This window comes from Sminthopsis crassicaudata, chromosome 4 (genome assembly GCF_048593235.1).
Source record: "Sminthopsis crassicaudata isolate SCR6 chromosome 4, ASM4859323v1, whole genome shotgun sequence".
Lineage (NCBI taxonomy): Eukaryota > Metazoa > Chordata > Mammalia > Dasyuromorphia > Dasyuridae > Sminthopsis > Sminthopsis crassicaudata.
The window spans coordinates 39663191-39679393 of record NC_133620.1 but is presented as its reverse complement, the minus strand read 5'-3'; the positions used below and the strand labels follow the sequence as shown (position 1 = coordinate 39679393).

Below are 16203 nucleotides of genomic sequence, written 5' to 3'. Positions count from 1 at the left end.
ACAACAATAAACACATCTGCTTTCTGTATAGATCAAAGCCGTTGACTTTGAAACCAATTTAACAATCATAGATCTTCCAGAACGTGACAAACAAAAGTACTTGAAAACAATAATGCAGAGCAACACAAAAATATTGCCCAGAATTTTTAAATATGGGGGAAAGGGGAGAAATCAAAAGAACTCATAGATTCTCTCCAGAACAAAAACAACAACACAAGAACAACAACAACAAAAATGCATGAAAGACTAGAATACCTAGTGTTTAAATTTAACAATTCCAATGACAAACAACAAATTTTTCAAGTGCTCAGAAAAAGATCTAGAAAAATAACGAAAATTTGAATATAAAGTTATTACATAACCACTAGAACTATAGAAGGAGATAGAAGCAAATAGTTGGAAAAGTAAAATAAAGGATCTTAAGTTGCAATGATATATCCTGCAAACCTAAGTCTAATCAAGGAAAAAAGATGGATAGACAACCAAAGAAAGTCAATATTTGAAATATTCCTGGAATAAAAATAGATATGAGAAGAAATAACATGCCCACCTCTGAAGTTGTTTCTTCCCCCAGAAATATTAAGTTCATATGTTATTGTTAATTATTTTTTAGCCTATATTGTCTACTTTAATGAGTTTAGAAGAAACAAAAAAAAATAAATGCTACCTTAAGGCTCATAGAAATTTTTTATTTCATGAAGTTGTTCAATTAATTTTCTAAATTAATTTTCTAAATTGATTTTATTATGTTAGTCAAGGCACTTAAGAAATGTTTCCTCTCAACAAATTAGTTATCTCTTTAGACCTTCAATGTACATAATAATAATCCACTTGCTGATTATCTGAAGCCAGTTTTTAGTCCCTGAACAATTTCATTTTATTAATACTATCCATTATGTTGCAAAGGATATATGTGTGTATATGTATATGTATATATGTGAGTGTATGTGTGAACAAAGAATTAAGTACTTATTATATGACAGGTGAGCAGCTAGGTAGCAAAATCGATAAAGTGCCAGGTCTGGAGACAAGAAGACCTAAATTCAAATCTAGCCTCAAATAGTTATTAGCTGTGTGACTCCAAACAAATCACTTAATTCTATTAGTTTCAGTTTCTTCATCTTTAAAATGAACTAGAGTAATAAATGGTAAACCACTCCAATATCTTTACAAAAAAAGAAAAATCAAATGGCATCAAGAATTGGATATAACTGAATTGACTCAACAAAAATGTGATAAGTACATTATAAGTACTGGTGATAGAAAGAAAAAGCAAAAAAATGCTCCGTGTTATACAGAAACATATTCTAATGAGGGATACAGCATATACATCAAAGGTACTTTCAAAAGACATGGAAAGCAACTCTTGCAAGAGAAAGCATTGTGTAAAGATGAAGCATTCTATAGAAGATGGAACTTGAGTTAAATTCTGAAAAAAGCCAAGGACAAAACTCCACATTAAAACAGATGGGTAAATGATAAATAGAAATAGAGATACAGCTATACACACCCATAGACATACATACACACACATACAGAAGAGATGCACTGGATTCAGGAGTCAGGAAGAATCACAATCCTCAGTTCAATTCTGGCCTCAGGCACTTACTAGCTGTGTGACCTTCCACAGGCCTGTTTGACTCAGTTTCCCCATCTATAAAATGAGTTGATGAAGAAAATGGCAAAAAACTCCAGAATCTTTATCAAGAAAATCTTAAATGAGATCATGAATAATTGGATGCAGCAGAACAACAATTCTTTTTGTTTCTTCTAAACTCATTAAAGTAGACAATATTGGCTAAAAATAATTAACAGTAACATGACCTTAATATTACTGAGGCAAAAAACTGCTCCAGAGGTGGACATGTCAGTTCTTCGCATGTCTGTTTTTATTCTAGGAATATTTCAAATGTCTTTCTTTTGTTGACTGTCCACCTTTTTCATTGATTAGGCTCATCTTTGCAAGATATATCACTGTGTGTTGCAACTTTAGGTTCTTTAAAGGGCTCACATCAATTATTAGTCATTTAAAGTAAAGGGGGGAAAATGGGAAACACATGTGTTCCAAAATACTGATTACCTATTACAAATAGGTACCTATTACAAATTCTTCTGTCTGTTCTAGCTTCCTAATAATCACTAAGTGATTAGCCCTCCATCTCTACTGTTAAAAAAGAATTGGGAAGGAAGAGAAGATATAATTAATTTACAGTTACATTATGTTTCTCAGTTTTAAAAACTTCCTCATAATTATCATGTGAGCGTGGTAGTACTAGCATTGTTATCTCCACTTTGTAGATGGGGAAGCGGGAATTCACAAATTGAATGTTTCAGGATCAAAGATTATAGATTTAAAGTTGAAAGTGTCCTTGAAAATCACTTTGTCCAATTCTATCATTTTTAAACAGAAGAAACAAAAGGGGTTAAATCACTTGTTCAGGGTCAGTACTCAGTACTTGTCTGACTCCAAATCCAGCATACTTTTCAATGTGCCATGTCCAAGTGTACAAATAGAACTATTGGAACCCAGTTAAACCCAAGTTTTTTCTACTTTATCATTCTGAAGGAGCACAGTGTAGTGAAGACATCACCAGACTCCAGGACAGGAGGACTCAGTTTAGCAGCGAGGTTACATGGTAGGTAATGCTGGATTTGGGTGTAAGACCTGAATTCAAATTTGACTAAGACTAGTCACTGTGACTGGAAAATGATAAATAGAAATAGAGATCCAGCTATACATACCCACAGAGGTCTTAAATCCAAATCCAGAATTACCTTTAAAATGAAAATTATTATACCACTTAATCAACTTTAACATACCCTAGAAAGAAAAAATACCTTAGAAAACTAAAAATTAGTTGTCTCAGAATAAGAAGCATACCCACAGATCTGTAAAGAAATACAGAAGTAGAAACTAAACAGATGGAAGTCATTCTGTATCTTTCAACCACAGAAGGATGAGAAAGAAGAAAATGGTGGAACAGTGGGCTAGTCACTACCTCAAGGTGGAAGGAATAAGGGGAAAGGAAAATCTAAAAGTATAGGCCCAGCAACAAGCCGATGACATTTAACATCTCTTCATTGTAATGCACTCAGCAGAAATGAACAGAAATAACTGTGCACCTTATGAATTATTTACTTTTTTTTTTTTTTTTATAAACTAGAAGGGGAAAAAAATGAAGACCTTGGGGCTTTATAAGCTCAATCCATCCCAAGCTGCTAGAAGGAAAATCTACTTTGAAACACTAAAACAAAGCTTACCATGGTCATGGCTGACCACCCACACAGTTGACTTAGAGACGAAGGAAGGCTGACTTTGAAAGGGCCATAAAACAAAAACCCTGAGGTTAGAAGTGGTGGGAGTAGAAGAAGCAACTCAACAGTGACTCTGAAATCAGTTTTGTTTTTATTTTTTTAAAGGAAGGCAGGAAGAGAGAGAGGAGAAAGAGAATAAGTGAGAGAAAGAAAGAGCGAAAGAGAGAGAAAGAAGGAAAGAGAGAAAGAGAGAGAGAAAGAGAGATAGAGAGAGAGAGAGAAACAGAGAGAGAGAGAGAGAAAGAGAGAGAGAGAAAGAGAGACAGAGAGAGAGAGAAAGAGAGCGAGAAAGAGAGAGAGAGACAGAGAGAGAGACAGAGAGAGAAAGAGAGAGAAAGAGAGAGAGAGAAAGAAAGAGACAGAGAGAGAGAGAGAAAGAGAGAGAGAAAGGGAGGGAGGGAGAGAGGGAGGGAAGGAGGGAGGTAAAGAGATAAAAAGGAAAAAAGAAAGGGAGGAAAGAAGGAAAGGAAGAAAAGGAGGAAAAGAAGGAGGGAGTTAGGGAGACAGGGAGGAAAAAGGAAAAGGAGAGAGAGAAGGAGTTAGGGAGAGAGTTAGGGATGGAGGAAAGGAGGGAGGGAAGGGAGAATGAAAGAAGAAAAGAAGGGAGGGAGGGAGGGAGGAAGGAAAGAAGGAAAGGAGGGAAGGAAGAAAGGAAGGAGGGAAGGAAGGGAGGGAGAGAGGAAGAAATACAAACAAATCCAACATGGTAGTTGCCTTATGGTAGTTAATGCAAAACTAACTTAGCTAATTGAAATCTTCTAATCTTAGCAAATCAATTACTTCTTGGTTTAGACTTAAAGATACTGAGTTCACTTCTGAACATTTGAAGGTAGACAAATACAAGCACATCTTTTTGTTTTGTTGTTTAGTAATTTTTCAGTTGTGTCTGACTCTTCATGTCTCCATTTGGAATTTTCTCAGCAAAGATACTCAAGTGGTTGGTTGGCCATTTCCTTCCCCAACATGCTTTTTTTACAGATGGGGAAACTGAGGCAGTCAGGGTGAAGTGACTTGCCCAGGATCACACAGCTGATAAGTATTTGAATCTAGATTTGAATTCAGGTCTTCCTCACTCCAGTCCTTAGTAGTCTATCACTGGGTTAATGAACTGAGGAGATACATTAAAAGAAAAGGCACAAATACCTCAATACTGGAAATCTATCGCCTCTCAGAGAAAGGATGGATACTATTCAGCAATACAAGATAGCTACTTTCATGTCCTGCATAATGGTTTCTCAGCCTTCTAACTGAGCTTCTGGCATAGCTGTTTCCCTCTTTGTAGAGGCATAGTTAATGATCAGGCCTAGAAGCCAGGCAGCTTGCAGGCCAGTGCACACTTTGGGCTGCTGTGGAAAGAAGTTCTCATAGTCTTTCTGGAAACCTGGGCAATATCCAATTGATATTTAAAAACACTCAAATTGCAATAAGGCCACAGATCCGTACAAAAACATCCCTATGGTTTATATACTAACTTAGTTTTAAAATGTGATACTATCTATAGTTGGTTGTATTTTTATTTATTTTTCTAAATATTTCCCAATTATATTTTAATCTGGTTCAGGGACCAGTTATACATTTGATATTTTCTACTTTAAAGTTTTACCCATTTGCTGACATAGATCATATTTTTCTATGGAATCTTACTACCAAAACTCCCCTCAATCAATAAACAGATAATAGACCCCGGCCAGTCACTGAGGAAAGAGGAAGCCAAAGGTCCAAATGGGATCCTCCCCTTGGGCCAAAGTTAATTTTCTTCGTGTTCCAAGGATGGCAGCAGCAAACTGTAAGGATCAGACTGTCTGTGATAAGCTTTCAGTAGATAGGAAGCCTCCTTAGTTTATGCACTCCAATTCAACTATCACATCCTGAAGAGAAATTAGACTTTTTCACTTGCTCTCAGAAGGCAGAAAAAAGAAGTAATGGTTTCCATGCTGTAGAGGTAGATACAGGCTTGATTGGAAGGATCTAATTCTTCATAACCACAGCTGTCTAAAGGGAGAATGGACTGCCTTGAGAGGCAATAGGCTCCCTATCACTGAAAGGCTTCAAGCCAATTGCTATAAACATGAGACAAGAAAGTCAAAAGAAGAATTCCTATTTAAAGATGAGGTGAATTTCTGAAATTCAATTCAAATTCTTTAATTTTCCCTACTAGAAGTTTTTAAGAACATGAGAAAATTTTCTGAAAAGAAATATGAACAATATGATTTTTTTGCACTTTGAATCACGTTTCCATTAGTTAATTGGGGCATCTCTTTTGGTCCTTTTTACAGAGACTCCAATGAGATTAATGCACATTTCCTCCCAAGTTTGAACTTTATTGTATGAAAAAGCAAAGCTAAGAATGGTATCTTTAGGAAGAAGGAAAACATTAGGACAACTAGTTTTAATTTTGATTTAAAAGTCAAAGAGTTAAAAAAAAAAGTCTTTTTAATTAGATTCTCTATTTGATGAATATTCCTAGATAATCATAGGTGGAGAGAATGGATAGCTTGTAGCCTCACTATGATACTGTGTCTGAGTCAGAGTTACAAGATTCTTTATGATAAAGTCTGTAAGCTTCTTAAGGACAGAAACTGTCTTTTGTCTCTTATATATCCCAGGTCGCTTAATAAGTATTTTTGGATCAGATTATTGGATTGGCAAATTCTGTCAACTTTATTATATGTTATCTCTAGAGCAAGTTTTCTTAAATATTTTCCACTTGCAACCCCTGGGCATGTAAAATAGCGTACAAATCAAACACTTCCTGATAATAAATCATAAAGAAATTTATTTTAAAATAATTTCTTGGTATACATATAATATTATCATTTAATAAAGATGAAGGCAAGTTTGCATACTAAACATATGAATAAATAATTAAATCTTGGCGGAAAATTTGATACCTTTTACTCTGGCCAAATTTTTCATGACAATTCCCCAACTCAGTTATGCAATCCCATATGGGGTCTTTAATATATCATTTGCTAATTCTTCCATTCACTCTCCCTAAAATAGGCCAAACTGAAGTAGTCACCAACACCCACTTTTGCCCTGTCCTTGTTTGTCTATCTTTGTTTACACTGTTTCCCTTTGGGAATGAAGTATTCCTGAACTGTGCTAGATATCTTCTTCACATGCCATATTCATTGATCAAACATTTAATGTCCCCCTCGGTGCCAAGGACTGGATGAGCTGAGGGTACAACAGAAGTGAAAAGTCTTTGTTCTCAGGAAGTTTAAAATTATCGTGAGTGAGACAACACAGACATATATAAGTATAAACATAAAAAAATACCCAAAAAAATACAAGTTGGCTGGGAAAAGATGGCATGAGCAGCTGATGGGATTAAGAGAAAATCTCATGGAGAAGGAAGCAGTTGAGATGAGCCTGAAAGAAAACTAGGAATTTAGAATGGCAGAAGGTGAGGAAAAAGTGAATTTCTGAGGAATAGCTAGGGCAAAGGTACAGATGTGGGAAATGGAAGTCTGTATATGAAGAATAGCAAGAAGGCTGATATGATGGTTCTCTGGGTAAATACAGGGAAGCCACAAATAAGGCTGGAAAGCCCTCTAAGGGCTTTAAATGCCAAACAGAGAAATCTGTATTTGATCTTGGAAGTAATCAGGAATCACTGGAGTTCATTAAGTAATGGAACAACGTAGTCTGATCGGATGGTGGTTATGTGAAGGATGGAATGGAGAGGAAAGGGACTTGAGCCAGGGAAAACAATTAGAAGGCTATTCTAAATAGTCCAGGCAAATGGGGATGATTGCCAGTCAAATATCCAACTCTCCTGAGAGAAGAATAATTAAAGACCTAAAACAATAAGTTTTAGCAACTCACTGGATATGTGATTTTCAACAGATTTAATAAACTTAAATAATGGATTAACTTTCCATGAAATGTTTAAAAAAAAAAAAAAGAAAGAAAGAAATAGAGGCAAGGGCTCTAGTGCTTCAGGGGGTAGAGTGCTATAGCTAATCAAGAAGACTCAGATTCAAATATGAACTCATTACTACACTCATACTCTATGTATAACCCTCAGCAAGTCAACTCACCTCTATCTGTTGTTATTTGGAAGATTTAAAGAAATTTAGGCAAACACCACAGGATGTGCAAGGGTTGCAATTCCTATCTCCGTAGGAAGCACCCAATCGGATGCCTTCACAGATTTCACTAACGCAGTTTTAACAAAGTTTCAAATGTGATAGCTCAACTCAACCAATATTTTGCCTTTTCATTAAATGTAGAAAACCACGACCTATTATAATTTCATTCTTAATAGCAAAGGCTAAGCATTTTCCCAAAAAAAAAAAAAAAAAAAAAAAAAAAGGAAGAATTTATAAAGATCGTTCCTCCTTCCTTCCTTTTCTGATTGTAATTTTTGTTTTGTGGATGAATTAAAGCCTTCACCTCAAGGACATAATCTAATACATATAAGTGAGATCTTGGAATTAGATTTCTACACAGAAATGGCCTTAGATATCAACCTAGACAGGTAAGCTTTCTCCTGATTAATAGCAAATTTGAAGGAACCACACAGGTGACCTGGGAAACTCCAAGCCCAAAGAGCAGAACACTGAAGCCCAGAGATCATCTTCTGCAGACCATAGCATATAAGTAGCTCCTCTGAACCATCCCCAAATGGCCTTGGCTGGAAGAACTCTTAGCGAGGGAGAATTCGGTCCTTCCTTTAGGGTAGCCCTCCTTAAGGAAGTTTCATGAAATCAAGCATGAGTTTGCTTCTTTGCTATTCCCATCCCATTTCCACATTTCTGAGTTTCCAAATCCCCAAAGACAGCTAGCTATCTTGGCTGTCCCAGGGATCTCTTCTCCAGTCTAAAGGAAATCTATTCTTCTGCATGATCATAGGATCTCAGGGATCTCCCTTCTCCAAGTTACAGGAGATCTGTTCTTCTCCTTGACCCTAAGTGTTGTAGGACATCCCAAGATGCTCAGGGAATACTGGCTGTGCATTTCATTAGGTTGTGGGGGTTATTTGGCATTTTCTAGTTTGAAAGGCCTTTTTTCTCCCCAAGCTAGACCTTGATGTCAAAATGAGGAAATCCTCTCTCTACAATTGAAGGTTGGTTCTTACAGGGATTTTCTGGAGAATTGAAGGGTTTAGTGATAGCCAGCATGTTCTGGAAGTGACATCTGACCAAGTTTTGCTAGTTTTCCCTCCACTATATCATATTATCCCTTATTTAAGGGTTATCTCCTTCCCAAAAAACTTGTTTTTCAATTATGATTAAAAAATTCTGAAGATCAAATTTCTAAAACTGATTAAGCCCGTAGCCCCTTTTGAATACATTAGTACATGACCATACATGTTTACTTGATTGTCATTACAATTAGTTTGTGGGTCAACAAATATTTTTTTTAAGTGCTGGAGATAATAAATCAAAAATATGGTCCTTGACCTCAAAGAGCACAATTCTAACAGGCGAGAAAGCACAATATACCTACCTTGTCATACAGAAAACAATGTAAATGGGAGCTAATCTCAAGGAAAAGGTTTTCTTACTCAACCTCACTTTGAGTAACAGCTAGGTGGTGGATGGGAGAGTGCAGGTCTGGAGACAGGAAGGTCAGAGGTCAAATCTTATCTAGGGACACTTCTTACTCAAGGCAAATCATTTAATCTCAGTTTGCCTCAACTATAAAATGGGGATAACAACAGTACCCATCCAGAAAAGTTTTGTGAGGATGCAATGAAGTAATCTTTGGCTCTCTATAAAAGCTTAGTCCTTTCCTCCTTTCCAAGTAGTATTGAAAAAAAAAAAAAAAAGACTAAAAGAATAGGAATTTCCCTAAAAGAATTCTTGTTAAGCTCTCTGACCACCCATTGTCCAGAAAGCAGAACTCCAGTTATGGGGTAATAAAGGTTACGTCACAAAAAAGAGCATCCTCCTAACCGAAATATCCAACTAATAGGGAAAAGGGTGGATTAATTCAGCAAAGGAAACTCCATTCTCAAGCAATACTGGATGGAGTAAATCTTGACATTAATCAGCTGACTTGCTAGCTGGGATTTTTCTCCTCCCCTAAACTTATTTAAAAATTTCTTTTGATATATTTTGTTTTGACTTCACAATAATTTCTGGAAATGCAATCCCTCCCCCTTCTTTCAGAATAAGCCCCTCTCTGTTAACCAAGGACCTCTAAAATACTTCTGTGGACCTAGTCTCCCCACCTCTGCCCAGGAATGACAGCCCTGAAAGTTAATTTTAACAATTACCCAGAAACGTTTTCAGTGATTCTCTACAGAAATCCTTAATGGGGAAAAAAAATAGCTATACTATACCCCTGAAAGCCCCAAGAAGGAATGAAGAATTATAATTAACCCCTTATGGGAAGTACTCAGCATTATTTCAAAATGATCCTCCAGGAATAGCCTCCCAGGTTTTATCTAGGCTTCAAGAGGCTTTCCATTTTTATGAAAGCCTACTTAAGAAGCTGAAAACATGAGAGAGATCATAATTAAACAGGATCGAGTTATTTTTCTTGTATACATTTTGTGCATACATGTTCAGTCTTCCCTCCCCACTCATGCTCTATTCTTTGTGACTCCATTTGGGCTTTTTTGTTTTTGTTTGTTTGTTTGTTTGTTTTTTGCAAAACAGCAGACACATCCTCTTATAGGACCACAAATCAGAACTATGAAGGAGTCAGAACATATGGATTAAAAAAAAAAAAAAATCTCCCCAGATTAGATCAGAGCAGGAAGGGGTAGGAGAAGGCAGCAGCAGGACAGAAAAGAACAAATTAACCTAGAGAAGAATGAGAAAAATGAGAGAGGGATAGTGGTACTTGTCTCAAGTCCCACCAAAAAAACCCAAAAACAAAAACAAAAAAACCATCTTTACTGGAAGCCTTTCCCTTCTTAATTCTAATTCCTTCCTTAGATTTGTTTAGTTGTTTCAGCCACGTCCAACTTTTCTTGGCAGAAATACTGGCGCATTTATCATTTCCTCCTCCAGCTTATTTGACAGGAGGAAATTAGACAGGGTCAAGGGACTTTTCCAGGGTCACACAGCTAATTTTCCTTTTTCTCAGGTTGATTATATTCAACTTATTCTGTACCTAATTTGTTTATATTTAATGGTTGATTTGTTATCTACCCATTAAATTATAAGCTGCAGGAGTTTCTCTTTCTTAGCATTCCTAGTTTTTTTTTTTTTTTTTTTTTTCCCCTAAGAGTACCTAACAGGTAAGAGGTGCTGAAATATCTCTTGATTGCCTGAAAGTACAGTGGGAAAATGCAGGACTGGTGTTCTGATAATTACTGCCCAAGTGACCTACTGCAAGCCACTTAACCTCCATTGGTCTCAGTTTTCCTTATTTGTAATAACAAGTATATTGGGCTCCACCCAGTGATTCTCAAGGTATGGTCCAGAGAATTCTGGGGGGTGGGAAGGGGGTCTCTGAAATTTTTTCAGGTCTAATAAATTCAAAATTAGCTTTTATTTCTAACATGGTAGATATCTATTAATATAGCCCACATAAACAAAAACTCTTTGTCAGAGTCTTGATAAGTTCTAATAGACTGAGAACAAAAGTTTGAGAACCTCTGACGCAGATGATGCTGAAACTGGGGCTTAAAAAACTTCTCTCTGTAAGGGATGGGGCTAAATTTAAGGAAAGCTACTCTTACTTCAGTGTTCTTTCCAGAAGAGAAGGAACAGGTCTCCCACTTTCTTTCTTCATCCTCAGTTTAACTTTTGCTGGCCAGAGATTAGTTCAGATGTAGTTTTTATTTTTCTAATTTGGGGAGTTTTTCTTTGGGAAGGAAATGGTCTTCTTTATCTTTTTCTCATTGTTTACATGTTAAATTTTATTTTATAATTTAAAGTTGTTACATTTCCTGTGGTTCTCAAGCAAGAAGGAGGAAGCTGGGGGAGGGAAAGACTGAGGACTCCAGGCAAAGCAGATTGAAACACTTGCCTGGTTTCAGATAGTGAACAGGAAGAAAAATCCATACCTAGGTCATTGGCTATCCGGGGTGAAAGTCTGGAGAGTCTGGGAAAAGAAGTCAATTTTGGAAGGAGTTCCACTTGAATGACCTGGTTTATATCAAAAGCAAAGGGTGTGGCTTTTGCAGGTTCATTATAATAAGTTTTTGTTTGTTTTTTTTCTTTTTCCCTGAAGCTGGGGTTAAGTGACTTGCCCAGGGTCATACAGCTAGGAAGTGTTAAGTATCTGAGACCAGATTTGAACTCTGGTCCTTCTGAATTCAAGGCTGGTGCTCTATCCACTGCACCACCTAGCAGCCCCCATAATAATAAGTTTTTGAGTCAGGGATAAGTTTTGCATGCTTTTGTGCTTTTTAACTAAAAATTACTGTACAAATCTTAAAGAAGGATTACATACCCAGGAAGGCCCTATTTCCTCTGCCACCAAGTTTCTAGAGTCAAATAAGGTCATTCTCTTGAGATTGGGGGCAGCTATCCTGGGTCCAGAAGGGGAAGGATCATGGAAGTTAACTGATCTACCCCCCTCTCCCTCTATTTTACAAAATAGGAGACTGAGGTCAAGAGAGCAGCATCTCACTCTTCTAAAGAGTAGAAGCCGAATTGGAATTCTGGTCCTGTGTCTCTAAGTCTGTCAGTTAAAAGAACATTTTTTAAGTTTTAACAAAGCGTAGGGTACCCTCCTCAGAGCAAGGTAAACAAACAAACAAAGGCAAAAATTAGACCTTCCTTTAAAGAAACCTGACTTTCCAGAATTTCAGCCATCTGGTAAGAAAATTCTCATGGTGGCCAGAGAGCTGCAGAAGTAAATCATCAGGTCAAATCCTGGCTCCGTACCAGATCAGACAAAGTTGGAACTACTTTGTATTTGAGGGCTTCTACCCAAAGTCATTTATGTTCAAATCCATCTTGTTTTTTAGGAAGAGGTTACCTAAATTCCTTTGCTGTGTTTCTTCTTTTTAAAAATAGAGGAGAAAAATCACTAGTATTTAAATAATTATTTGTGTTGAGGCAAAGATGTTTAAGGCTAATGCATGGAGCTAACCTTCTTAGGACTTAATTAAATTAACTTCATCATAAATAAGCATCGATATTTTCAGGCCATTTCAATCTATCAACAAGTCTGAAGCACTTATTCTGGATCACAGAGGCTACCAGGACAGTCCCTGCCTGAAGGAGCCCACAGCTCTAAGGAAAAAATGGATCCCAAACGAGCATTTATAAAGCAACTATTATGCACCTAGCTCTACCAATGGGCTTAGAGCTTTTTCCATGTCTTTCCTGTAGAGTCAATAATCATTTAAGGGTACTAGTGCCAGGCTCAATGCCATACAAAGAAAGGCCAAAAGGGCCACTATCAATTACCTTGCAGTCCAATAGCCGCAAGCAAACAACTTTGTAAAGAGCAACAGAAGGAGGGCACTACTTTTTAGGGAATATGAAATGTTTATTTCTCCCTCCCTGGTACTTCTTTCCTAGCTGGTGGACGTTAAACATCTGTAATACTGCGACTCTGTTCTGGAGGGAAACAGGAAAGTCTCCAAATATTATTTAAAGTAAGTCTAACAACTGAGCACTGTATTTGCTTTGGAGGAAGGAGAGAGAACGTATGCATGTTTACATACACTACCTTCTGTCAGCTAATAGAGCTCTTTTATAGGCCTGAACGACGCACTCTCATAAAGGACAGGAGGAAGGGGGCGGCTTGGGCAGAGCCAGCCTGGTGGCCCAGAGAGGGAATTGGGGTTAACCAAATTAAAATCCACTAAGCTAAGTGAAAGAGCAGTTTGTTCCAATGGAGAAAGTGAGGATTTGGTTGTCTGATCGAGTGGGATATATATAGCGGAGCCTTCAGAAGGATAGAGGAGCAACTTTGGAAAAAAATAATAAATAAAACCAGCATAGGCCTGCCAGAGGAGCCCAGGAAAGGAGGCTCATCCGATGGCCAGCCGGGAAAAACCTGATCTGTGTCCCTAGTCTGAACGAGAAGATAAGGCTCCCTTCGGCTTTCAAAATTTTCCAAGGCTCCCTCATTCAGAAAAGAGGGCTAATTGGGATGGACGGACACACGAACCGACACACTGACGGACGCACACACAGACATGTGATTTACTGGAAAGCTCCCAAAAGGTCAAACACCCAGGAGGGAGGGAGCTTCCCCATCCTTCTGGGCTCACATTTTCCCCGCGGCCCCGGGGCTGACCCCTTGGAGGGAAGCCATCTAAAAGCTGAGGAGAGGGGTGAGGGGCGGCCCAGAGCTTGGGAGCCCGGAGGCCCAAGTGTCCCTACTGAGCCCCCTCTCTCAAAGGCTTCTCTGTGCCCTGAGCCGCAGCGGTAGGGCGTTAAATACCGGTTTCCGCCCCCGGCTGTAAATTACCACCTCACTCCCCGGGCTGCAGCTGCAGGCGAGGGGAGCCTTAGGGGGAGGACCCGGGCCGGGCGTGAGTTTCTCCACTTCCCGAGGCAGGCTAGCCAGGGTCCGAGATGTGGATGGGAAAAGCCGGAGAGGGCTGGGAAGGACCGAGGGGGCAGTGAGAAGGGGATTAAGGGAGTCTTGGAAACTGGAGCGGTAGGAAAGAAGATGGGGAAAGTAGGAGAAACCAGGCGAGAAGTTCAGAGCCACCGGCTTACTCTCCGTCTGAGGTCCGGGGGAGATGGAAAGCCCTTCAAACTCTTCATCCAGTGCTCCGAGCTCGCCTCCCCCTTAGTCCGAAGTCCTGGGCAGGAGGGCCACGCTCCCCTCGGTCCCCACCGCGCCCCTAAGCCCGGGGCTCCGCTGGCCGCCACTGACCTGTTGCTGGCTCTCCAGGAGTTACTTTTAGGGGGGAATCTCACGGGCAAGTCCATCGCGTCCGGCCGGCTGGGCAGCGGGCGGCAGCGCTGAGACATGGGGTGAAGGTAGAGGAGGAGGAGGAGGGACTACAGGAAGGGGAAGGCACACCCGGGTTTAAGCGGGCTATTAACCCAGCAGGTGTCACGTGAAGGCCCCTCCAGCGAAGGGGAAAGCCTGAGCGAGCACCTCTTTCACCTGCTCTCCCCGCAGCTCCCCGTGTCTCTGCGGGGGGTGAAACCTAGCCTAGGACTGGCCGACTGGGAGGAGGAGAGGGGAAGGAGGAAAGGGGTGAGCAGGGGCAGAGATGGGCGGGACGTCTGGCCAGCAGCTTTCCAAAGTTTCTCCGGGAGTGAAGTTTCGCAAAAGCGCTTTGGGACTTTGGAAAAGTGCCTGGGCTTTCTTCAGTCTCGGTGAGGACGGCTAGTCCTGGCCCGCCCAGTCCATGAGCAGTTCACGCTCCTGATTTCTAGCCCCCGCCCCAGGTTTCACCCCGGCACCCTAGCTAGGAGTGCCGTCGCCCTCAGTTAGGGGAAGTTTCAAATCACTGGATCTTGTCCCTGGAGGGGCCCAATCCGAACAAACTGGAGGGATTTCCTTTATCTCAGGGGGACTAGAATGTCTTCCTGAGAAAAGACCAACACGTTCCTCCCCCGATTACTCCTCCTTCCAAGCAGTCAGAGTGGAAAGAATACTAGGTAAAGAGATCGAGAGGATCGAGAAGATCGAGATTCAAACACTTGTGTGTTTGTGATAAATCACTGAGCCCACTTGATCTTCTGTAAAGTGAGCGATTACTGGATGGGAGATGTCAAACACTCGCCTTCATCCTCCAACACTCACCTTCATCCTCCAACACTCCGCGCAGGCAGAACCAGATTAAAATGTAATGGGGAAATAGTAAACGAACTGAATAAAAATGCAATGCAATAGATAAAATGGGTGCTTTTCTAAGTAAATACCTAGCCTGATTTTTACTTGAGTTTAACCCCACTTCACTTTCAAAGTATAAGGAAACTCATCCCTATTTTAATCTGACAGGTTGTGACGATTTGGGTCTCTAAGGAAGTATAAAGAGAACTTGGGGATGAATTGTTGAGGTCAGGAACAAGAGCTATTCAATCATTTGTTTATTATTCACTCAGTTATTTTCAATCTTATCCAACTCTTTCTGACCCCATTTAGGGTTTTCTTGGCAAAGGTAATGGAGTTTTTTTTGCCATTTCCTTTTCCAGTTCATTTGACAGATGAAGAAATTGAGGTAGAGTTAAATGACTTGCCCAGTGTCACACAGTAAGTGTCTGAAGTCGAATTTGAATTCAGGATGAGGAGTCCTCTTGACTACAAGGATGGGCACTCTATGCACTGTGAACCCTGAAACTGTCCTCCTTGCCTTTTGGAGGGAGACTTAAAACTCTCCTCTGACAGGGACCCACCCTTAGGCAGTTAAGTGGTTTCATTAAGATTATCCCAGAACCACTACCTACTTAGCTGGAACTTAAATTGTGTTATTCTGCTTAATTTAAGTAGTCTCATTCAACTGGAAATCTAGGCCTGGGGCAGTGACAACATTGAAGCAATCTCATTCAAACCCCAGTCTCAGATTTTCTATAAAAGACAGTTTTAAATTCCAAATCCTTACAGAAGTCCGAAGTAGGAATTATGCTTTGCCAAGGGACTTCTCCTCTTGCCACAGCTACCTATCAGGACTCTTGCCCACTGTGAAGAAACCTTCCTCTCTGTGATAACCTCTTTGTTATTTCTCTGCCAGGACCTCTTGCAACTGAGGAAACTACATCTTCCTAGCAAAACTGGCTTCTCAGCCAGCAATAAACTTCCCTTTTACCAGTCAGACTTTCCCGTGGGACCTGTGTCTCCAAATAAAGAGGGGATTTTTACAATTCTCTGCACTGCCACTAGCCTCATCAGCACCACTTAGCTGTTCCTATTTATTGATTAATATTTGATAAGTGGTCATCTATCTCTTCTGAAAACCTCTAGTGAAGAGGAAGTCATCAACAATTGTAGGTAGTTTTAAGTAGTTAAGTAGTTAAGTAGAGTGTAAATCTCCCTTCATATACTTAGTAGGTGTGTGAC

At 39.6% G+C, this 16203-nt stretch overlaps 1 protein-coding gene across 1 annotated transcript in view; it reads right to left on the bottom strand.

Annotated features, from left to right (window-relative positions):
• Positions 1 to 14364, bottom strand: part of MCOLN2 (mucolipin TRP cation channel 2) — a 76877-nt gene extending 62513 nt beyond the window's left edge. The window contains exon 1 of the mRNA XM_074266357.1: positions 14068 to 14364. Coding sequence (XP_074122458.1) covers positions 14068 to 14165 — 98 coding nt within the window. The 5' untranslated portion in view covers positions 14166 to 14364. The remainder of the gene's footprint in view (positions 1 to 14067) is intronic.
• Between the last annotated feature and the right edge of the window lie 1839 nt (positions 14365 to 16203).